General features: G+C 32.4%; 3 protein-coding genes across 3 annotated transcripts; all 3 read left to right on the forward strand.

The window, feature by feature from the left end:
* Positions 1 to 4,045: 4,045 nt before the first annotated feature.
* On the forward strand, positions 4,046 to 8,869 carry TRIADDRAFT_61726 (uncharacterized protein; the record flags this gene model as incomplete). The annotated part of the gene is made up of 17 exons (XM_002117644.1): positions 4,046 to 4,126; positions 4,272 to 4,385; positions 4,758 to 4,906; positions 5,470 to 5,542; positions 5,678 to 5,765; positions 5,866 to 6,008; positions 6,140 to 6,167; positions 6,259 to 6,318; positions 6,493 to 6,613; positions 6,753 to 6,816; positions 6,957 to 7,017; positions 7,100 to 7,182; positions 7,499 to 7,582; positions 7,837 to 7,977; positions 8,129 to 8,254; positions 8,391 to 8,495; positions 8,840 to 8,869. 17 exons carry the CDS (start codon positions 4,046 to 4,048, stop codon positions 8,867 to 8,869), a joined length of 1,551 nt encoding a protein of 516 aa, XP_002117680.1.
* A 7,575-nt stretch (positions 8,870 to 16,444) lies between these two features.
* Positions 16,445 to 18,788, forward strand: TRIADDRAFT_61727 (uncharacterized protein; the record flags this gene model as incomplete). The annotated part of the gene is made up of 10 exons (XM_002117645.1): positions 16,445 to 16,525; positions 16,676 to 16,789; positions 16,904 to 16,986; positions 17,184 to 17,309; positions 17,550 to 17,645; positions 17,862 to 17,934; positions 18,079 to 18,166; positions 18,265 to 18,407; positions 18,539 to 18,566; positions 18,718 to 18,788. The coding sequence occupies 10 exons, from the start codon at positions 16,445 to 16,447 to the stop codon at positions 18,786 to 18,788; spliced, it is 903 nt and encodes a 300-aa protein (XP_002117681.1).
* Positions 18,789 to 19,472: 684 nt separating this feature from the next.
* TRIADDRAFT_61728 (uncharacterized protein) lies at positions 19,473 to 22,738 on the forward strand (the record flags this gene model as incomplete). Its single annotated transcript, XM_002117646.1, has 11 exons — positions 19,473 to 19,506; positions 19,588 to 19,670; positions 19,987 to 20,070; positions 20,326 to 20,466; positions 20,618 to 20,743; positions 20,880 to 20,984; positions 21,097 to 21,256; positions 21,900 to 21,955; positions 22,172 to 22,248; positions 22,422 to 22,477; positions 22,575 to 22,738. The coding sequence occupies 11 exons, from the start codon at positions 19,473 to 19,475 to the stop codon at positions 22,736 to 22,738; spliced, it is 1,086 nt and encodes a 361-aa protein (XP_002117682.1).
* Between the last annotated feature and the right edge of the window lie 3,085 nt (positions 22,739 to 25,823).

A 25,823-nucleotide genomic window follows, 5' to 3' on the forward strand; every position in this document is an offset into this window, starting at 1 on the left:
TTTGGTTCACTGATTAATAGTATAATTTAGATGAAGCTATTTAGCCCATTTCATTAATCTGAGCTTCATTAATCCAGCATAGAGTTTAACAATTTATAAATACTTCGATTAAAATTAAAGCCTAGTAACACCCATGTTTACTAGAATAGCTGATGATGAATCTAGGTATTTACTTGTGTCTACTAGCACTATAACAATAACATCAACTAATACATCGTATATTTACTATTATTTCGGCTGAAATACCTATAGTACGATGTGATATTCCTCGGCTTGTTAAGTATTATCGCAGGCGATTTTCTTATTATTGATTGTATGTAGATTTTAATCAGTATGCTAATTTGTATGTAGCTATTCTGCATGTCTAGCATTATTACGATGTGTAAGCTCGTTCTAATGATAACTTTAGATGGATAAGTTTACTTTATATGCACCAGAAGTTTCTGACGAGACTATAAAAGGCTGCTGCCTGAAGACCGGTTTTTAGTTAATTAGTCGGTTAGTTAGTCAACTAGTTTGCCAATTGCTATTAAATTGTCAAGACTATCATCTTGGTTATCAAGATCTCTTCAGTAATTAATAGTAGTCCATCTCTTACTACGTCGTCTATATTGTACCATAGTATTTGGTCGTTGGAACTGAATTAGTTGATGATATAGCTCATCTTGCCTCTTGAAGTCAGTAAGAGGTGTTTTTCATAAGTATTGGCGTATGTAGACTACTTTGTCACTGGTGGTAAGTGACAAGCGTTAATCAAAATGTGCGTAAACCATCTTCGTTTTAGTTTAGATGCCTATGGAGTCTATTCCTTGGAATGAGATTTGAATATTGTTTCATTTTTATATTGCAATAAAAAAAAGCGTTGTATATGCTAAACTTTGACTCAGCATTATGGAAACTCCAAAGCAACGTATTCAGCATATCGTATAATACATTACTTAATCCGGAATAGTTTAACAAGAATTTAAAACTGCAAATCTGTACGTAATAATTTGAGCTAATTGCAATCGTAATTCGTCTGAAAGTATAATGCTAATACAAAATGGCAGCACTGTTTAACGTAGTGATTAGCAACAGTTGTACTTAAGTATATTAATTGTAGATGATAACTGGTGTAATGAAACGATTTAAAACCAATTCATTACACTATCACTGACTTTCTTGGAAAGAGACTCTAGAAGAGTCGATGGAAAGATATTTTTCCATGCATGCTAGTGTGTATTCCCGTATTTGCATTGGCTGAATAAGTACTGCAAGTTCCAGTAGCTTGCAACTGGATCTAACACCAAAGTCTATAATTGAGTGGAGCCGCTCCATTATAGCTATCAATGAGCTACATGGTAACCACAGTTGCAACATAGCTGATATTACTATCAGTTTGTCTCCTAAAGCCACCAAAATACCCGGGCAGTAGCTCATCGAAGCGATGAAATTGCTGCTAGGATAGTTCAATTTGCTATCAAACGATGGCTTAATGCGACGTAAGAGGAGCCTTAAATAACTGATGACTTTGCGTCTCTGTTAAGATTATCCATCATCCTTAACGTGCACTTGTGCAGCTATGCAGCTCTTCCATAGGCAGTAAGACAGTACTATAACTGGTTTAGCATAGTTGAAGCAGCTTATTATTGTGAAAAAGAGACCGAATATCCCCCAATTCCCTAGAGAACGGATCAGGTCGACTTTGCAAAGATGTATGGTTAAATAGAACTTCCAGCGGCTGCTCTCTTCTTCACTTTAGTAGGCAACAGAGAAGATGTCTTGCGAGAGCAAGGACACTGGCTCCAAAATAAGTAAAATTGTGCTATACGAAACACTATTATTTAGCTACAGTGCTACAGCATTGACTGTAATATTGCCGTTAGAAACAGTCGTCATGGACTATGGACTAGTTGGAATCGAATAGTCTATATGCAATCTTGTGGTTGTCATGAATTATATTATGAATAATTACTAAGCGCTCCACCCAGTTATTTACTTTGGCATCAAATCAAATCTTGAGCTTGTGGAATGTACTTGTGCAAGCAAATGGTGGACAGGATTCTTTCTTTGATGTAGCGTATTGCTTTTGTACTTGTCTGAGGGTTGTTTTGCTACCTTCTGAAATTTGCACAAGAGCATTGAAGGCAACGGCCTCTACCAGAAGTGGATACCGTTGTTATTGTCCTTTGGTTGTCCTTTTTTTTAGCTCGCATCCTAGCACGGTAAGCTAGCTCCAATCGAATCCTGACAGTTTATTTGCATTGATTGTCTTCTGGCCAAGACAGAATATTACCTACCAAAGGATTAAATTTATCGTAATAAAACCATTCTTTGACGCAAGCATAATTCAATATTGAACCGACAGGTAGGCTTATCGACGTCTTATTCACTTTCAAGTCAGCCATATTGGATTTTGTACACGTATAATAGCTCATTCTCCTCGTTAATTTTGCTATTATAGTGGATTGATATTCGTTAGTGCCTGCAAATTACTTTACTAATGGAAAATAGGATAAAATTTGTAGCTAATTTTGTTCTACTAATTGCACTCATCGTTGACATCACACCTAAAATTTTATAACATTTTTATGACGAATTCTCTAACGACTGAGATACTATGTAATAGTGTAACAAGCTCTGACAGATCAGGAAAGATCTTGGAAAAGAAGAACTAAAAACACTGTAACGGTTTGCATAGAATAAACATTAATTACTAAGAGCAGGGGCTGCCAGCTTATAGACTGAGCTAAATGTGTTCGTATTCTTGAAGGCCGGGCGTTTCAACGCTGCTACAGAAATAGAAATCGTTAGGAGATCGTAAAATCTTTAAACTACGAAACGAACGTAGTAACAGTTAGGCAATGACAAGCACTAGTAAGAGAGAAGTGTAGCGGCTTCAATACGTTACCTAACTTGGGTACAACTTAAAAATTGCGAACAAGATCATTTAACACTTACAGAATTTAGTATTAGAACGGTAGTTCCTAATTAATTATTATTACTTCACTAACAAGAAATTAAATAGAAGAGTATCACAGACTACCTTGTGACAAGTTTACTAGCCCAACATAAAGCACTTTCGTCGAGTTGCTTCTACAGATTACTGCCCTAATCTGTCAGAAGATCTTGTAAGAGTATAGTACTACTGCTACAACGCTCAAGAACTGCCCTTTTAAAAGGCTCACAACCAGTAGACACGCTATTTTATAATCTACAAAATAGCTTTATTCAATAACACTGAAGCTTTGTGAGCAGCAATACTTTCTTAAACTCTATAATTATGCAGTCTAACGGCAACCTAGTGGCGTAGCTAAGAGCGTTGAACCTAGTTTGCCCTTATTAATAAGCACGCAACTATTCTTATGGCCAATTATTCTGGATTGACTGTAAGCTAACAATGTACGGGTACACAGTATTACTCTAAATTACTTCTGCAATTCTGTTTCGAATGGCGATGGTTAGTTTACTATTCTAAATGTTTACGTTATAATGGATTGAAATAGTTCATTAAAACTCTCTTGTGATTTTGACAATATATTCTACTCTATGTTGAGTTTAACTTTGAAAATATTGTGTCTTACTATTTTTAACATCCCTGTTTGTTGGTATTATATAATACAGCATCTGTGGACATAGATCTTAATATGCTTTTTACTGTGATAACGGTTTGGTGCCATGAACGCAGTGCACATATATAAATAGAATGTTCTCGTTTAATTTGAGTCTTATTTTAATTCAGTTGTCATCTGTCACCGCAGTTAAATAATACTAGTGAAGCCTACCGAAGTACTAGCTGGCGTAGAATTTGATATTTTTTATTAAGGTTAAAAATAGAATAGAACTAAAGTCCATTAGTGAGGTTTCAATTATTCACAGTGTTGACATTTAGTGAAGTACTAACGGTCGCAGTGCCTAGAATTCATATAGTTTAAGGCCCAATCCTAATAAACTCATTTTGCGAAACCACTTGAAGTGATAATACTTTAACCTTAGCAAATATGAACTACAAGTTCCAAGCTTGCATCTTTAATGGGTATGCCATTGTGCTAGAAATTATTGAAACATGAAGAGAAGACAAGATCATCAAACATCAGAAGTAGCAAAGAAACCGTCTGGTCATGCTGATGAACATTCCGAATATGAAGTACGTTATTCTTATATAAATACTGTAACTTTAATTGATTACTTTCATGGATAGATTAAATATGAAATCATAATGATCATCATTTCATTTTAAATTATTGAGATACATAATAGCCATAATTCCTTACTATAATTTATCTACACAGGAGCAAATGATGATGGTTTGGAAAACTAGAAATATACTTAGAGAAGAATGCGATAATGAAACTTTATGGCTAATGAAATGCCAAATTGGTGAAACTCCCAGTGACGAACGAACTGTGAGGCCTTAACAAATCGTTGCAGCTTGAATTGGGCAATATTTTGCTTAATAATTCAATCATTGATGCTAACTCCTAACGGCTGTTAATACTTTAATACTCATCGTTTATCAGAATCTAAACGACTGTGCTGAGCGAATGGTATTCGGGGCTTTCGAATCTTGTCCTAATTGTAACAAATCTTCCAAATATTTCGAGTAATTATATATTAGTAAACTTACTACTAATGACTGTAAGGTCAAGTAATGGAAATAATTGTCGTTTATAATTTAACTAGCCAAATTTATAGTAGCTTAGAAGATACTGAATCAAATGCGCTCAGTACTTTACCTCTAGGTGTACGTCTAGTTTAAAATTTTTTAATTTTCTAAGCAAAGATTAAAATTTACTCCTAGAGAAACATCGAATGGCTTTGTTTGCACAGGCGGAATCGCCAACGTTCCATGCGAATATGTTACAGAAAAACGCGAGAGATGCGCTTGCAAAATTTCTGAAGAACTAAAGGCCAAGTCTCCGTTCCTGTAAGGATCATAATATTGTGTTGTATTTTACTTACAGTATTTATACATGGATCTTTCATCCTGTTAATAACTACTATACATCGAGATGCTGATATTACTGATTCAATTTTTACTCGTTTCATAAAAGAGATGTTACTAGTTGGATCATGTTGAAAAATATCTTAAAATTTATTTTCACTATTCTTTGATACCGTATTGCATGCCTGTTTATGAAAATTTTATCAAGTACAGAATACAATTTTCTTAGTAATAGTTATTCCTATGTACCTCGCGATCGGATCCGATTAAAGAAAGACGAATCATACCCTATTCCTGAAAAATCAAAGTATCGATATATTTTTAGGTACAAGTAATAATAACTGCTGGGCATATATATCTAAAATACATAAAAATATTGGTATAGGGTATTATTGTAAACTGTAGCTGTTTATAGATCATGCGCCAAGTAAATTAATACGCTATTAATTTTTCATGTATTGGTAATTTAATAAGAAAATGCTGGCTTAGAAGTAGAAAAATATATAGTTAGATGAGTATCTAATTTTTCATATAATTCTATGTAGGCGTAACATCGTAAAGCAGAAGCCCCTAGGCAATATTCGTGTCGCTACTATTGGCAAACTAGGAGAGAATATGGTAAGTTACATTTCTAAAAGAAAACTTCCATAAGTGTTTACCAATTATGTAATCAGTAACATTCCATTTTACACGCTGTTCTTTGCACTCAATAATAGAAAATTATTATTACTGTACTAACTGTTTTATTTAAAGTCCAATATCAGAAAAAAAATTGAAAATTTAGGAGGAATCTTTCACGAGCAGATCTCAAAATATGTAGATTTGTGTATTGGTCGACTAGGTTTGCTATTAGACTGCCTATAGAACAATACTTATCCTACAATACAATGTTTTCTTATAAATTTTGTACTAGTTTTACGTGAAATAACCTTTCCCTTTAGGTAAACTAAACAAGAAATTAAAAGAAGAGATCGATAATCTAGGATTGCCAACGGTTTCGGAAGAATGCTTGTCAGCTATTGCAAGTGACAACTTTGATGAGACTATCACAAAATATGGCATTAGTAATTGCACCACAGAGAAGGTATGTTCTCTTTTATTATCGATGATATTAGTGTAAAAGCAACAGTTTTGTAAATTAGATTTCATGAAACGTCTGAAAATGTATTATATGTATGTGAATCTTAATTTATAATAAACTTTTATCAAACGTAGGTCGCCAAGATTAAGAATAAGCGAAAAGGTAAGTATATAAAATATATATATCTTGCCCAATAGAATGAGAAGTAATATGCAAATAACGTAATAGCCCTTACTTGACTATATTATTACAGGCTTTTATTCAACGAATATTATTTCGCTATCAGGCCTAGTCACTACTGACTTACACAGCGGTAATAGCTGAATCTAAAATTTATTTCATGTGATGCTATTTTAATATTAAATACTCACGAACATCATATTTTGCTATGTGCAAAAATTTATGATAGTGCTCGTATGATAAATATTGATATTACATTAACTATAAATAAGTATAGCTGATAACGTTACTAAATGAACTTTTTTAGGATTTGAAAATGATTATAACGTTATCAAAGATTCAAATTGTAACGTTTATAGTGCTGTAATTGAAACTGCTCCTGGCAAGTGGCTTAAATTACAGGCCCTTCAGCATAATGAATTACACAAGTTAGTTCTAAAACAGACTTTATCTTAGCGATCCTCGTTTCTATTTGTGGCATTATGATAATGCAATAACATTCTATTTACTTGAAATACAGATTTCATCGAACAGGTCTGACTTAAACGATTTTGTTAATTTTTATAGCTATTGCTTATTTACGATTGAGAGCGCTATTGATTATTCACATGCAATCAAAAGCAACATTAAAGTAATTATTGAATACTTAATAATACTTGATGATTAGTATCAGTATTCTTTTACGTTAAATGTGCTTTCCAAATATCGGAATTTACTTGTAATAATAATGTAAAGAGATATAAGTTATAAGCCTGTTTTACTTATTTATAGTATACGTGTTCGAAAGCTGAAGCCATGATGGCCTTTGATGAGCTTTATTACGAAAACACAGGTATGAAAGTACTTACGCTGCATTAGCATTATCTTGTACACAGAGTGATAAAATTCGCTAAATTTTGGATCTATTCTCATAGGAGTTACATGTTTCAAAGATACTCAGATCAAGCGAAAAATTCAAAAGGGTTACCCTGTTGGCACCTCATATATTAGCGATAATGTACGGATAAATAATATTTCATTTGCTTTATTAATTTATCTATTTAATATAATTACATATTTCTATCATTAATTGGCTACGACTAGGATAACGAAGCCATTCAATTGGATAACTTAATTTCCAGTTCTTCTAGTGCCAAAATCTCGCCTAACATCGAAAAGCTGTTGAAGATGATCTTTAACGTCAAGCTGCTATCAGCCTATCTGTTAGACTACCAAGTATAGTATAAAATATTTATTAAAGTATAGTGCTAATTACAAAGATTTACAATAAGATTACGGATTCTAAATTGTTTGTTTTAATGTAATGTCATTAGGTTGATGTAGAAAAAATAAAACTGAAAGCTTTAACGACTGACAGAGTAGAAAAAGCAGTGCAATTACTTCATCAAATAGATTCGGTTAGTCTATCGTGGGTAAACACAATTCTGTTGCTGCTTGCATTTTTATTGCAAACTAATTCTGATGTAGCGAAAATTGAAGCTAGGAGTCTACTTTCTAACATACTCTTACTAGTATTTTCAGTATATAGTTTATCTAAAAGAAATGATACTCCTACGATGATAAGATCATAGTAGCTGTAGACTTGTTTCATATAACTTAAAGATGCTGCTTATTAAACATTATTAATATCCAGTATATTACACGCGGATAGGTTTCATCAAAGACATCGAGTAAACAATTAGAAAGAATAAATACCATAAAAAAGCTTAAAGAGAAATTTTTCAATTTAATTTACAAAGACTTACATAAAATAGATGGATGCCGTTATTGCGATGATGAGTATAATCTGAGGGTAATTTCCTTTGTTTTAATATCTTATGCACAGGATTATTACTAACTGTTCATACTAATTTTAAATATATATAATAGAAGACGGTAATAAATAAATATTCAGCAAAGTTATAAATCGGTATTATAAAGCGTAATATCTTATTTTGTTTCAGGAAATATGGTCTAACATGGATGATGTTATGGATATTGCTGTATGCTATGATTTAATAGAAAACGCTAAAAGAGTTGGCAAAGATCTTTTGTATAAATTATATCAAAGCATGAAGATAGAACTAGAAGTATGTCAAAGTTACATACCCTCTTGATGAATTGTTAAGAGCACTAGGATATACTAATGTTACAAGATTAATTATCGTAACTACTATATTATACATGTATCATACCCTTAATTATTTTATCATTGATACTGTTTAGCCGTTATTGCATAACAGTGATGAATTCAATATGATCTTCGAGTATGGAAGTAAAGTCTGTCAAAGGAAACACGACCAATTTTACAATTTAAGCATTGAAGAGGTCGTAAGATTAATTAATGTTGAGAGGAACTACTGAATTATTTCAATTTACTGATTTATCCATACTCGAAATTATGCGTTATTTTATTAATCTACTAGGCGGTTAATTTCGCTAGGTATATAAGGTTCAAAATCACAAAAGTCATAAAAAATACGAAAAATATTGTACTATGGATAACCGTATGTTATTATGGCTTGGCAATCGTGTAATTAATTACAGTCGAATACTTACTAAGGGTTTACAACCAATGGCGAAGAGAGATTTAAGCTATGTAGGTACAACGGTTAAACCATTTGTATATAAGTTTGTACTTTGCCTTCTCTCGATACCGTTATTAAATTAAATAGGGTTATTACTCAGGATATAATGTAATGTAAAATTAAATTTGTAATTAAGTAGCTTATTTTATATCATATTCTCTACCATAATCATATATTGTTGTGATTTAGCTCATGTGAGTAGATCGAGGGAAACAGTAGACTAGTTTATAGTAATCCTTTATAAGATACTAGCATGACACTTCATGATACGGAAGGCATAAATTGTCATAACAATAATTCAGCTCTATAGTTACGCTAAATCTTTAAGCATTAAGTTCTCGACTATGAACTTACTTATTATAATATAAGTTAGTTCACTTTGATATTAACTTGCTATGTAAAATCCTTGACGCCAAATAGTCTACGCCATAACAGCTGCTTTTTATTAGTTTTATATTCAGTAATGCTACATAATATAGCAGTATATTGCATGAAGAGTACGCTTAACTTAAGTTACGTAAGCATATTAGTCTATCGAGTAACCTATTTCTCTCAAAAGTTTTACAAACTTAATTATTTTGATTTAAAATTTTGATATAAAATATTAAATAGTACGAACTTATTAGATTTTTAATACACATATAACTCTATAGAATGTAGGTTTTCCGCACGGGAAAGGAATTTATTTTTCAGGTAAATATATTCATGTATCACAAGTATGTTAGTAACTGGACTTTGTAAGGAAACCGACGTTGTATAATATTAATTATTTATTTATATATTTTTGATTTATACGTCAAGATATGTTTTGGCAGGTAATACAAAAGCAGATTATTTAACTTGAAATTATTCTATCTCCATCTAACTAAGTCATAGATTATCATGATATATTAGTAGTATACTAAAACACGCACGAATGGTTTTATCTCTAGGCTGCTTTAGACTGTGGTTTAAGTATTACAAATTCGACAGGACTATTAATGCTATGTGAAGTAGCACTTGGGAGGATGTACGCTCTATAAAGAACTGTTTTGTATAAATTATTGAGATCAATGCTGTATTAGATACTGTAGTTTTTTTGGCTCACTCTCTAGCTTTTTACATTATTATAGAATGCACTGCAAACATTTTGTTAAAATGATGTATTTTAGATTACATTGTTTTTGATTGATTTCACTATAGCACCAATGAACAATCAGATCTATCGAAAGCGCGTCGTACGGCTGATAGTTTTAAATGTAAATATCGACATTAATACACCAAACAGATTTATGGTTCGAATTACAGGTATGATTGCTAAAGTTTAAATTTAATTTTTATGTTTATACGATGTAGTCAAAGGAGAAGTCGGACCCGATCCTGATGGAGATATTACAATAGAGAATGGTGTTGTCGTACCGTTAGGAGATATTGTTGGAGACTTCGACTGGCCAGATGGGAATAAGTATCTTGCATATCTCTTTATGATTTCTATATGTCGTGAATTGATTATTACATAGTTAGTGTATCAAGTATTATGTTATTTTCCTTAACCGAACTACTAAAAGATACGTCATATACAATCCAGATCAAGTTAAAATCAGATATTTGGTACTAGTCAAATCTGAATTTGTCGATGCTTCTCAAGATTGACCTTCGTTATCTTCATAAAGTAAGCACTTACATAATGTTTAATCTACTATGAGCATAATCAAGCAATTTTGGGGAATGGTATATATCTATTAAACCAAAATAAGGATCATGCATACCTTCATTAAGGTTACCGATGAAACTACAGTATATTAAAATTGACATTTAGCCCTACCTTCTTTTAAAGTTTACATTCCTGCGAATGTAAGCAAATTCTTCTAGAGTGTTTAATTGCTTAGCCTGGACTTCAATAATTTAACACGCGTTGTAGCATTTTGTAGGTTCGCCGATTAGTATTACAGCCGAATAGCACCCATGTCTGTTAAAATTTTTGACGATCGATCTAAGAATTTATTTGTAATAGTTTAAATCGTCTAACGACCCATTTCGACTGATGTATTCTACATTTACTCTTACTGTAATAAGGTAACGTATACTTTTTAGGATATGATTCCCTATCTTTGATACATTGTTATCACAGGCGATTTCCTTATTGCTCATTGATAACGTCATTTGCAGTTTTCATTTAGCATCTTACGATAAGGTGTATAATGCTACTTGTGTATTCCTAGCAGTATATTTAGTGTCAACATTTTAATTCGTGTTGCAGCATTAGTTCATCGGTGAATAAGATTTCGATATTGTTTCATTTAGACTAAATAAATGCCTGGTATTATGAAGGTGTTGTAGTCGGTCTATTGAATTATTTAAGTCGATATTTAATCCTTATGAATCGTATTTTTTTCTTATTTGATTGTTGATCCTTAGCTGGATAAATTATGAGTACTTTACAATTCAGAAAGTAAATTGCGGAACTTTTTGTAGATATCATTGTTGTTATCTAATTATCTGTGCTTAAAAATTAATTCAACAGCTACAGTAGTATTATAAAAGTAAATTATCAAAACAATGAAATTTGGCATAGATTCGCACAGTAGTACATTAGGTAATGCATCTACTAGGAATGATTAGAATTGATACAACACAATATGAAACAGTGTAGATTAGCCAAATCTCCTTATACCGTGGCAGTATTTTTTATTTATAGTTTTTACTTTTATGATTAACAACTAGCATCTCTTTATACCTAAAGCAGTGTTCTCGGCTGCATGGCAGTCGATACTTGCATCGTCGAAATTTCGGCGATAGGTTAGGCCATTGTATTGCATGATGCAAAGTAAACGCTTAACAAGGGTATCAGGATTAGGTTTAGCAATCCCTTAGGTTTTCAAGCGATTGACTCTGAATGTGAGTCGTTAAAAATAGAGAAATTTCTAAAATGACACAGGTCTATCGCTTCATATTCCCAGCTTAGCGTCCACAATTACGTTATTAAGCATACAGACTTTCTACATCCTATAAGGCTGACTTCGTATTGCTAGGATACTGTGAACACGCCTTGCTGCCTTAATTAGCTGAACTCGTTACCAAATATAGCAAAAGCAACTGAAATTGCTTCATATAAAATATCTGCTACGACACAGTAAATGTTTAACAGTAGATATTGAGCACGAGAAATTTTCAAAGTTAAGTTCAAGAACGATTTGCTATTTAGCAGCTCATGTTGCAGATGAACTATTTCTAATATCGTCAGGCCCAATGATGGATTTGCAGAAAGAGTCCCGCAAAGCCAAAGCTTAGCCAGCCATTTTAAAAATTGTTATATGTTAAGGAGTGCCTTGAGCCTCTAATCAAAATTGATCAGGAAAAAGAGGAAAAGTACACTTGTTTACTACGTTGAAGAAACCGTAATAGTAATGTCAGCTATCTATAATGTCGCATATTTAGAAAAGATTGCATTACGTAATGACCTCAGCTAACTATATTAGTAAAGTAATGATCAATGATGGGTGATCGCTAGGATAGTTCAAAACGCGTTCATGGCGCTTTCACTGATTTTGGTTTGGTGCATGCATAGTCGCGTCGTAGGAGCTTAAAATGTGATGACAAACCCAAGTCAACAACTGGGTGGAGTTAGTCAATTTTATTGCTGTTGTACAGTAATTGCTCTAAACAGTGGTATTGGCTTGATGATCGTAATTCTACGGTAGGTTATATTACGATATAACTGATTGGTGATGAGCATGTTTTCCATTATCCACAGAAATAGCTTGCCAGCAGCCCACTAAAGTGACGAATGAAACAGCTGCTGCTTGGTAATTAATTCGGATAAAGACAACATCTCCTATGACATCATAAAATACTGTATACATTGGATTATTAGCCCAGTTGTAACTCTAATGTAATTAAAAGGCATAATCCAGCCCGTGCAAGTACAACATATAGTATTTAGAAGTTATTATCTTGCAGCCGATCAGATTGTTATTCGTATATTAAGTAGCGAAAGAACTGCTTTACAGCATGGAGGTTGTCCGTAGAGCTAAGCTAGGCAGTTTTGAAAGTAGTCTTATCCGCAATTTTCTCCATTTCAAATTGAAGATTAATTATTGGATAATTTATTGTGGGATTAACAAGACTACGCCGTGACAAGTAAACTGCTTATTATTATGAAAAAGTGACCCAGTATGCTTTAATTGCTCTTAATGGTGCAACCAGTCTTGTAGATAAGCAATAAAGCTGATTTATAAATTTAACCTCTGATAATGGATTGCAGTATTACCACAAATTCCTTGCCTAACTATCTGTGTTGGATTCATCATTTTATAGAAAAGTTAACTCGCTAATGCAGGCATAATGATGAAATAAAGGCATCCAAATCATTTGTTATTGCTGATAGTCGTTTTCAGTGCCATACTCTAGATATTAAAACCTGATTCTATCATCATTTAGTAGTTATCGAAAGGGCTTGTAAGATATGCACTCGCAAGTGAATCGTTTTGAGGGCACGATGTATCATTTTGATAGCCTAGCCTCCATTATTATTGCAGCTAGTTTGTAATTGTTCATTTATTCTCGTACTTTGCAATAAGTGTCGTCCTCTATAGTCATTTTAAATTAAATTATAACCGTCAATATTCCAAGGTTTCCCGATCAACTCATCGAATTCGTCCCAGAATTAAAGAACACCACGGCATGTTAGGAAAATAGAACTACTTTGAAGAGATTACGCTTCCAATTTTGAAGTGCAATCAATCTAGCCTACTGGTGATTTTCATTTTCCATAAAGTTCAACAATTTGTAGAATCATCGATAAAATATACGCCTACCGTCTTCGTTTCAGTTGCAGCCACAAAATTTAGTCCATTTCGCTGAATGAGATTTTAAATATGGCTTCTTTTAAAACGGCAATGAAAAAGCCGTATGTACGCTTAACTTTAACTAAATATAATAGTTACCACAGTGCAACGTGTCCAACATACTGCATACTGTATTATGTTACGAATCTCTATTTAATTTAGCAAGAGTTTATCTGCAGACCTATATGGAGTCATTTGAGCTAGCTGCAATAGTTTTGTGTTTAAAAGTTAAATGGCAATACGAAATATAGCACTGCTTAACGTCGCTCTTAGTGTCAGTTGTGCGAAGTAAATTACTTGTAGAGGATTGTTGGTATAATGAAACGGTTCAAAAGCAGTTCATTATACTGTCACTGAGTTTTCCTGGAAGAAAACTGAGGATAACTTCAAGGAAAGTTGCTTTTCCATGCATGCTACTGTATATGCCGTATCTACTTTGCCTGCATAAGTGCTGCATGTTCCAGTCGCTTAAAAAATTGGCTCCAACGCTAAAGTCATCAGCTTAGTGGAACTGCTCAATGATTGCTATCCTTTGCTACATCATAATCACATTACAATACAACTGATATAGCTATCAGTTTGTTTTCTAAAGCCGCCAAAATACCCTGACGGCAGCCCATCGAAGGGGTGAAAGGAATAGCTGCCATGATGGTCTAATGACGTAGTGCTTGGGTTTTACAACCTCTGTTCGCAATCATCTAACTCAAAATCTGAGTTAATAAAATTGAGCAAACCTCTAACTTAACGCAAGATCACAGATACATCACTACTGATATTGCTTTCAGCTTGTTTTCTAAAAGCCATCATAATACCCTAGCAGTAGCCTATCGAAGCAATTAAAGTTTAGGTAGGCAGTACTTCTACATGAAGTTAGATAGTGTCTGGCTTAGTATATATGTAACGGTGACGGAGTATCTGCTAATTCCCTCGAATATGGCTTAAACTGACTTTGCCAAGACGCATAGTAAAATGTTACTTCCAGCGGCTGATCTGTTTTCCCTTCACTTTGCCAGACTACGGCCAGGATGTCTTGCGACAGAAAGCGTACAGGCTCTATATTATGGAGTCTATATTCAATAAATGATGCTGTAAGATGCACGATGCATTTTTATCCTGCATTAATTACTACTACACTATTCTATATTGCTGTTTGCAACAATCGTCATGGACTATGTTCTCGATGCCAATGACTACTCCTCCCAGTTGTTTACTTTGGCATCAATTCAAACCTTGAGCTTATGGAATGTGCTTGGGCAAGCAATGATGGATGGAATTCATTCTTTGATGCGGTATATCGCTTTTGTACTTGTCTCAGGATTGTTTTAGTTCCTGTTGAATTCGTCACAATAGCATCTATGCCAACGGGTAGTCTACGAAAGATGCCTACCATTATAATTCTTGTTGTTCCTTGGTTGTTCTTTTAGCTCACATGCCATTACTGTGAGCAAGCTCCAATCGAATCCTGATTCTTTGCATTGATTTTCTTTTAGTCAAGAAACATTACTACCTACCAAAGGATTACAGTTATCGTAATACAACCATTCACCGACGGAAGCATCATTCAATATTCAAGCTAAAGGTAGACTTATCAAGCTCTTATTTACTTTTAAGTCTGCTATATTGGATTTCGTACGCGCCTAATAGCCTATTCTCATCGTTGAGGATGTTATTTATCATTGATGATTGATATTCGTTAGTTCCTGCACATTACTTGACTGATGAGAAACGGGAGTCAATTGGTTGCTAAATCTCTTCTACTGACAGTACTCAGCGTGTGCATGTACTAAAAATTTGATAGCATACTTTTGCTAACTGATCGTTGAACGACCGAGATACTGCATAACAGTGCTACAAGCTCTGACAGATCAAGAAAAACTTCCTACAACAGCAGTATTTCAAAAAAATGGTCTAAAAACAGAGAAACGTTTCTGCTCCAATAACCGTACTTGTTTACACCTAAAGGATTGCGAATAAGATCACTAAACACTTACAGAATTGAGTATTAGAACGGTAGTTCTTGATTCGTTATTACTTTACTAACGGGAAATTAAAGTGAATGATTTTATCATCTTGATCAAAACAGTAAGATTCAGTCAGTGTAGCCAACTATTCAAGAAATGGAAGAGCTTTGTGCCTAGTCTATCTTTATTAACTAGCACCAAACAATATTGAAGGTCAAATATTCTGGATATACTGTTTGCTAGCAATGTACTCTTTAATACACCAAAACTAGTTTTTTCAATAGTGTTTAGAATGGCAATGGTTGTTTTGCTTTTCTAAAAAAAGAATCCATAATAAATTGGAATAGTTCAAGAATACTCTGTTGTGATTCTGAAGGTATACTCTATACTCTATGACAGGTTTAACCTGCGTGGTTTTGTCTCTCACTATTTTTTAATATTACTGTTTGTTTCGTCGTATATCACACAGCGGTTGTGGACACAGATCATAATATGCCAGTTACTGTGATAGCGGTTTGGTGCTATGACCGCAATATTTGTATATAAGTAGAATGTTCTTGTCAATTAAGAGTCTTTTTTCATTTAATCGTCATCTGTCATAGCAGTAGAATAATACTAGCGAAGCCTACCGAAGTACTAGCTAGTGTAGAATTTGTTATTTGTAAGTAAGATTAAAAATAAAATAGAAGCAAAATTCCCTTGAAGCGGTTTCAATTATATTCACATTTCGTGCAGTACTAACAGTCACAGAACCTAATATTCACCTAGTTTAAGGCCCAATCCTAACAAACTCTCTTTGCCAAACCACTTGTCATAATAACAGTTTAACCTAAGCATATATTGAACTACGCGTATCAAATTTAAATTTTTAATGGTCTCGCAATTGTGTTAGAAATCATTGAAGCATGAAGAGAAAACAAGATCATCAAGCATCAAAAGCAGCAAAGAGAATGGCTAGTCATGCCGATGAACATTCCAAATATGAAGTACGTTATTCTGCTATAAATACTGTAACTTAAATGGATTACTTTCATGGATAGATTAAATATGAAATCATGATGATAATCATCATATCATTTTAAATCATAGTTATGCAAAATAATAATAATTCTTTACTATAATTTATATATACACAGGAGCAAATGATGATGGTTTGGAAAACTAGAAATATACTTAGAGAAGAATGCGATAAAGAAACTTTACGGCTAATAAAGTCTCAAAATGGTGAAACTCCCACTAGCGAACAGACTGTGAGGCCTTAATAAATTGTTGTAGCTTGAATTGGTCAAAATTCTGCTTAATCGTTTAATCATCGATGCTAATTGCTAACGATTGTCAATACTTTAATACTTGTCGTTTATCAGAATCTAAACGACTGCGCTGAGCGAATAGTATTCGGAGCTTTCAAACCTTGTCCTAATTGTAACAAATCTTCCAAATATTTCAAGTAATTATATAATAGTAAACTTACTACTAATGACATTAAGGTCAAGTAATGGAAATAATTGTATTTTATAATTTAACTAGCCAAATTTTATAGTAGCTTAGACAATACTGATACAAACATTCTCAGAAACTATGCCTCCAGATTTATAGAGTAAGATTTTTCAATCTATCTAAGTAAGGATTAAAATTTACTCCTAGAGAAACATCGAATGGCTTTGTTTGCACAGGTGGAATCGCCAACATTCCATGCGAATATGTTACAGAAAAACGCGAGAGATGCGCTTGCAAAATTTCTGAAGAACTAAAGGCCAAGTCTCCCTTTCTGTTAGTATCATAATATTACGTTGTATATTACTTATTAATATATCGATCCCTCATGCTGTTAATAACGACTATGATGTGTCAAGATGCTGATATGACTGATTGAATTTTTACTCGTTTCAAAAAGAGATCTTACTAGTTGAATCTTTAAAATATTATCTTAAAATTTATTGCCATTTCTCTTTGATATCTTGCATGCTTGTTTATGATAATTTTATCAAGTACAGAAAAAAATTTTCTTAGTAATAGTTATTCCTATACACCTCTCGATCGGATCCAATTAAACAAAGACGAATCATGCTTTATTCCTGAAAAATTAAAGCATCGATGTATCCATAGGTACAAACAATAATAACTGTACAGCAAATATCTAAAATACGTAGAAATTTTAATAGGGTGTTAGTGTAAACTGTAGCTGTTTTTAGATTATGCGCCAAGCAAAATATTACGCTATTTATTATTCCATGTTTTGGTAGTTTATTGAATGAACGTTAGTTTAGAAATAGAGATTTATCTGGTTGCAAGTATTATAATCTTTCATACAATTCTATGTAGAGAGAGTATCGTAAAGCAGAAGCCCCTAGGCAATATTCGCGTAGCTACTATTGGCAAGCTAGAAGAGAATATGGTAAGTTACCTTTCTAAAAGAAAATTTTCAGAAATGTTTATTAACTATATGAATTTAATCAGTAACCTTACGTTTACGTCATTGTTCTTTGCATTCATTATTAGAAAGCTAATGCTATACTAACTATATAATACACATTTAAAGTCCAATATCAGGAAGAAAATTGAAAATTTAGGAGGAATTTTTCATGAACAGATCTCAAAATATGTAGATTTGTGTGTTGGTCGACTAGGTATGATTTAGACAGTCTCTAGAAAATAACAATCCTGCAATGCAGTGATATGTTTTTAATTTTGTCCTAGTTTTACATGAGATAACGTTTTCCTTTAGATAAACTAAACAAGAAATTAAAAGAAGAGATCGATAATCTAGGATTGCCTACAGTTTCAGAAGAATGCCTGTCAGCTATTACAGGTGACAACTTTGATGAGACTATCACGAAATATGGCGTTAGTAATTGCACTGCAGAGAAGGTAACTACTCTTTTATTATCGTTGATGTTACTGTAAAAGCAACAGCTTTGTAAATTAGATTTACATGAAACGTTTGAAAATGTATTATATGTATGTGAATCTTAATTATAATAAACTTTTATCAAGCGCAGGTCGCCAAGATTAAGAATACACGAAAAGGTAACAGTATACACTCGTACATAAATGACTCCTTACTATATAGCACCCATCATAACGTACTATTGCAAATTGTACGACGATATCTTGCCCAATAGAATGTGAAGCAATATGCAAATAGCGTAATAGCTCTTACTCGAATATATTATTACAGGCTTTTACTCAACAAATATCATTTCGCCATCTGGCCTAGCTATCACTGATCCACACAGCGGTAATAGCTGAATATAAACTAATCTCATTTGATACTATTTTTATATGAGATACTTACAAATAGCAATTTTTGCTACGTGAATAAATTCATAATAATACTCGTATGATAAAGACTGACTAGATATATGATTTTAAGTATCGATGGAACATTAACTATAATTAGGTATAGCCGATAATCATACTAAATGAACTTTATTAGGACTTGAAAATGATTATAGCGTTATCAAAGATCCAAATTGTAACATTTACAGTGCTGTAATTGAAACTTCTCCTGGCGAGTGGCTTAAATTACAAGCTCTTCAGCATAATAAATTACATAAGTTAGTTCTAATACAGACTTTTATCTTAGCTGTCCTTGTTTCTGTTTATTACATCATAATGCAATGAAGTATTCTTAGTTAAGATGCTGTACAGATTTTATTAACCGAATAGTTACTAAAATTATTTTGTTAAATTTTAACAGCTATTGCTTATTTACGATGGAGAGTGCTATTGATTATTCACATGTGATCAGAAGCAGGATTAAAGTAATTATTGAATACTTAATAACGCTTTTTGATTGACATCAGTTTTCTTCTACTTTAAATGTGCTTCTTATAAAAATCGGAATTCACTTGTAATAAAAATGTAAGAGATATAGGCTATAAGCCTGTTTTTGCTAATTTATAGTGTATGTATTCAAAAGTTGAAGCCATGATGGCCTTTGATGAGCTTTATTACGAAAACACAGGTATGAAAGTACTTACACTATATCAGCTTTATCTGGTACACGGAGTGTAAATTTCGCTAAATTTTGGATCGATTCTCGTAGGAATTACATGTTTCAAAGATACTCAGATCAAGCGAAAAGTTCAAAAGGGTTACCCTGTTGGCACCTCATATATTAGCGATAATGTACGGATAAGTAATATTTCATTTGCTTTATTAATTTATCTATTTAATATAATTACACATTTCTATCATTAATTGGCTACGACTAGGATAAAGAAGCCATTCAATTGGATAACTTAATTTCCAGTTCTTCTAGTGCCAAAATCTCGCCTAACATCGAAAAGCTGTTGAAGATAATCTTTAACGTCAAGCTGCTATCAGCCTATCTGTTAGACTACCAAGTATAGTATAAAATATTTATTAAAGTATAGTGCTAATTACAAAGATTTACAATAAGATTACGGATTCTAAATTGTTTGTTTTAATGTAATGTCATTAGGTTGATGTAGAAAAAATAAAACTGAAAGCTTTAACGACTGACAGAGTAGAAAAAGCAGTGCAATTACTTCATCAAATAGATTCGGTTAGTCTATTATAGGTAAACGTAACTCATTTTTTTGTTTGTATTTTCATTGCGAACTGATACTGACGCAACGAAAATTAAAGCTAGGAGTCTACCTTCTAACATACTCTTCCTGGTATTTTCAGTATATAGTTTATCTAAAAGAAATAACACTCCTACGATGATAAGATCATAGTAGCTGTAGACTTGTATCATAAAATTGAAAGATGCTGCTTATTAAGCATTATTAATATCCATCGTATTACATGTGCATAGGTTTCATCAAAGATGTCGAGTAAAAACATACAAAGAAAAAATAAAATAATAAAGCTTAAAGAGAAATTTTTCAATTTAATTTACAAAGACTTACATAAAATCGATGGATTCCGTTATTGCGATGATGAGTATAATCTGAGGGTAATTTCCTTTGTTTTAATATCTTATGCACAGAATTATTACTAACTGTTCATACTAATTTTAAATATATATAATAGAAGACGGTAATAGATAAATATTCAGTAAAGTTATAAATCGGTATTATAAAGCGTAATATCTTATTTTGTTTCAGGAAATATGGTCTAACATGGATGATGTTATGGATATTGCTGTATGCTATGATTTAATAGAAAACACTAAAAGAGTTGGCAAAGATCTTTTGTATAAATTATATCAAAGCATGAAGATAGAACTAGAAGTATGTCAAAGTTACATACCCTCTTGATGAATTGTTAAGAGCACTAGGATATACTACTGTTACAAGATTAATCATTGTAACTACTATATTATACATGTATCATACCCTTAATTATTTTATCATTGATACTGTTTAGCCGTTATTGCGTAGCAGTGATGAATTCAATATGATCTTTGAGTATGGAAGTAAAGTCTGTAAAAAGAAACGCGACCAATTTTACAATTTAAGCATTGAAGAGGTCGTAAGATTAATTAATGTTGAGAGGAACTACTGAATTATTTCAATTTACTGATTTATCCATACTCGAAATTATGCGTTATTTTATTAATCTACTAGGCGCTTAATTTCACTAGGTATATAAGGTTCAAAATCACAAAAGTCATAAAAAATATGAAAAATATTGTACTATGGATAACCGTATGTTATTATGGCTTGGCAATCGTGTAATTAATTACAGTCGAATACTTACTAAGGGTTTACAACCAATGGCGAAGAGAGATTTTCGCGATGTAGGTATAACGGTTAAATCATTTGTATATAAGTTTGTGCTTTGCGTTCTCTCTGATACCGTTATTAAATGAGGGTTATAACTCAGGGCATAATGCAGTGTAAAATTAAATTTGTAATTAAGTAGCTTATTTTATATCATATTCTCTACCATAATCATATATTGTTGTGATTTAGCTCATGTGAGTAGATCGAGGGAAACAGTAGACTAGTTTATAGTAATCCTTTATAAGATACTAGCCTGACACTTCATGATACGGAAGGCCTAAATTGTCATAACAATAATTCAGCTCAATAGTTACTCTAAATCTTTAAACATTAAGTTTTCGACTATGAACTTACTTATTATAATATAAGTTAGTTCAACTCTGATATTAACTTGCTATGTAAAATCCTTGACGCCAAATAGTCTACGCCATAACAGCTGCCTTTTATTAGTTTTATATTCAGTGATGCTACATAATATAGCAGTGTATTGCATGAAGAGTACGCTTAAGTTAAGTTACGTAAGCATATTAGTCTATCGAGTAACCTATTTCTCTCAAAAGTTTTACAAACTTAATTATTTTGATTTAAAATTTTGATATAAAATACTAAATAGTACGAAATTATTAGATTTTTAATACACATATAACTCTATAGAATGTAGGTTTTCCGCACGGGAAAGGAATTTATTTTTCAGGTAAATATATTCATGTATCACAAGTATGTTAGTAACTGGACTTTGTAAGGAAACCGACGTTGTATAATATTAATTATTTATTTATATATTTTTGATTTATATGTCAAGATATGTTTTGGCAGGTAATACAAAAGCAGATTATTTAACTTGAAATTATTCTATCTCCATCTAACTAAATCATAGATTATCATGCTATATTAGTAGTATACTAAAACACGCACGAATGGTTTTATCTCTAGGCTGCTTTAGACTGTGGTTTAAGTATTACAAATTCGACAGGACTATTAATGCTATGTGAAGTAGCACTTGGGAGGATGTACGCTCTATAAAGAACTGTTTTGTATAAATTATTGAGATCAATGCTGTATTAGATACTGTAGTTTTTTTGGCTCACTCTCTAGCTTTTTACATTATTATAGAATGCACTGCAAACATTTTGTTAAAATGATGTATTTTAGATTACATTGTTTTTGATTGATTTCACTATAGCACCAATGAACAATCAGATCTATCGAAAGCGCGTCGTACGGCTGATAGTTTTAAATGTAAATATCGACATTAATACACCAAACAGATTTATGGTTCGAATTATAAATATGATTGCTAAAGTTTAAATTTAATTTTTATGTTTATACGATGTAGTCAAAGGAAAAGTCGGACCCGATCCTGATGGAGATGTTACAATAGAGAATGGTGTTGTCGTACCGTTAGGAGATATTGTTGGAGACTTCGACTGGCCAGATGGGAATAAGTATCTTGCATATCTCTTTATGATTTCTATATGTCGTGAATTGATTATTACATAGTTAGTGTATCAAGTATTATGTTATTTTCCTTAACCGAACTACTAAAAGATACGTCATATACAATCCAGATCAAGTTAAAATCAGATATTTGGTACTAGTCAAATCTGAATTTGTCGATGCTTCTCAAGGTTAACGATCGTTGTCTTTAAAAAGTAAGCACTTACATAATGTTTAATCTACTATGAGCATAACCATGCAATTTTGGAGGGAATTGCGTATATCTAATAAACCAAAATAAGGATCATGCATACCTTCATTAAGGTTACCAATGAAACCTATATTAAAATTGACATTTAGCCCTACCTTCTTTTAAAGTTTACTTGCTTACAAATGTAAGCAAATTCTTCTAGAGTGTTTAATTGCTTAGCCTGGACTTCATTAATTTAACACGCGTTGTAGCATTTTGTAGGTTCGCCGATAAGTATTACAGCCAAATAGCACCCATGTCTGATAAAATTGCTAACGATCGATCTAAGAATTTATTTGCATTAGTTAAAATTGTCTAACAACCCATTTTAAGTGATTTAGTTTATATTTACTGTCAATAAGGTAACTCATACTTGTCTACGATGTGATTTTCCTATCTTTGATACATTATTATCGTAGGCGATTTTCTTGTTCCTAATTGATAATGTTTTTTTGTAGTTTTCATAAAGTATGTTATGATAATTTGTACAATGTAACTTGTGCATTTCTAGAAATATATTTATTGTCATCATTTTAATTCCTACTGCAGCTTTGGTTCATCCGTTAATAAATTTCAATATTGTTTCATTTAGACTAAAATAAATGTGTGGTATTGTAAAGGTGTTGCAGTCGGTCTATTAGATAAGTTAAGCCAATATTTAATCCTTAGCTGGATAAATTATGAGTGCTTTACAATTCACAAGGCAAATTACAGTACTTCTTGTGGATGTTATTGTTGTAATCTAAGCAAACTGCCTAAAAATTAGTTCAACAGCTACAGTATTGCTATAGAAATAAATGATTAAAACAAATGAAATTTGGCTTAAATTCGTACGTTAGTACGTTAAGTAATGCATTTATTAAGAATGATTAAAATTGGTACAACACAATATGAGACAGTGCAGATTAGCCAAACTCTACTAGCACCTTTTTAATATTGTTCATTTTTGGTGTTTAGCATATGAATTAATAACTAGCATCTTTTTATATCTAAAATAGTGTTCTCGCTTAGATGATAGTCATTACTCACATTGGCTAAATTTCGGCGATAGGCTACGTCCTTGTATTGCATGATACAAAAGCGCTCAACTAGGGTATCATAATTAGGTTTAGCAATCCCTTAGGTTTTCAAGCGATTAACTCTGAATCTGAGTTATTAAAACAAAGGAATTTCTAATTCTACTTCATGTAAGGCTTACTTTGTATTAATTGGATACTTTGAACATACCCTATTGCTGTAACTAGCTGAATTCACTAGGAAAGATTACGAAAGCAGGTGAAATTGCTTCATACAGAATATCTGTTACAATATACTAAACGTTCAACTGCAGACATTTAGCACGATAATTATTCAAAGTCAAGTTCAAGAATGATTTGCTATTAGCTGGTTACGCTGAAGAATGAACCTTTTTCAAATATTATCAGGTCTGATGATTACTTTGCAGGAAAAGTCCTTGCCGAACCGAAGCTTGACTGGCCATTTTTAAAACTGATGCATGCTTAAGTTATGCCTTGAGCAAGCACTGCTTAACTTCTGTTTTCACAACATTTATGCTAAATTCTTTAATTGTAATTTATACTATATTCAGTTAGAAATCTACGAAAACTAAATTTGAGTAGTCCTTGCCTTAAACCTTTAATCCAAACCAATTAGGAAGAAGAACAAAAACATACTTGTTTATATTTTAAGGAAATAGCAAGAGTAGTGTCAACTATCTACGATGTTGTATAGGTAGAGCAGATTGCATTAAGCAGTGACATATGCAAACCTAAGGCAGTGATCTCAGCTAGTTATATATTAGTAAAGTAATGAGCGCTGATAGCTGATGGATAGTTCAAAAGCTATTGATGATCCTTTCACTAATTTTAATTTTGTGCATGCATAGGCACGTCGTAGGAGCTTTAAATATGATCTCAAGCTAAGGTAAACAACTCGGTGGAGCGAATCAATTTTATAGCTGTTTGTCACGGTACGAACTACCGTAAAGAAATAGCTATCTAGATTTGGTTAATATAATATAGTAATAATATATTACAACTAGTTACTTACAATAGGAATTACTCTAATTATAAATGTGTTACAGTAAATTTAATGCTGTGCTGCAATGTGATCTGAAATAATTCAGTGAATGGACATATTGTAGTCCGACTAAGAAAAATTAGTTAGTAGATGTTCTAACCTAAGTGTTTTTATATGATGACTCATGAATGTTAGCTGCTGTAGAAGGGTATATAAGCCCGTCAGATAGTTGAATAAAGTAATTCTCAATTGTCTAGTTGAGTTTAACGTAGAATCGAAGGTGTCTAAATTCTTGTGAGGTAGTTGAGGGATACTGAATCCCGGAGACTATAGTAATTTCGAGATTTGTTTTACGTTATCCTTGTCACGAAGCTGGTTTGCGACACTGTTGTATAACAGTTATCCTAAACAGTAATATAGCTTAAAATAATTCTTTATCAGCAATTAGTAAAGCAACGCAGATAATTTTAAATCAAAAATAGGATACCACAGTATATGCCATGTCAAGCGTGAATATCATACCATTCAACTTAGAATACGGAGATACAATTTAAAAAAGACACTAAGTAAAGTCTTACTATGATCATTGTGATAAAGGATTTGATAAATCGGCTATGTAGCTGTCCATTTAAAAGTCATTCGAGATAATTTACATGAATTTATGGTATAGAAGTAGATTCTATATTGAACGAGGTAATTTAATTTCCGTGTAGCAAGTGAAGAGGTTAACAAATTGAAGCTTAAGAAATCTCTGAGCTTAAGTAGCTCAATTGTTGTGCACGATCTCGATTGGAGTACCATCCCTAACCTTAATATAACCCGTCAGTGTCTAATGACAGCTTGATTAATAACGAATCTTAGTGTAACGAATATGTAATA

The sequence above is a fragment of the Trichoplax adhaerens genome, genomic scaffold (genome assembly GCF_000150275.1).
Source record: "Trichoplax adhaerens TRIADscaffold_27 genomic scaffold, whole genome shotgun sequence".
NCBI classification, from domain to species: domain Eukaryota; kingdom Metazoa; phylum Placozoa; class Uniplacotomia; order Trichoplacea; family Trichoplacidae; genus Trichoplax; species Trichoplax adhaerens.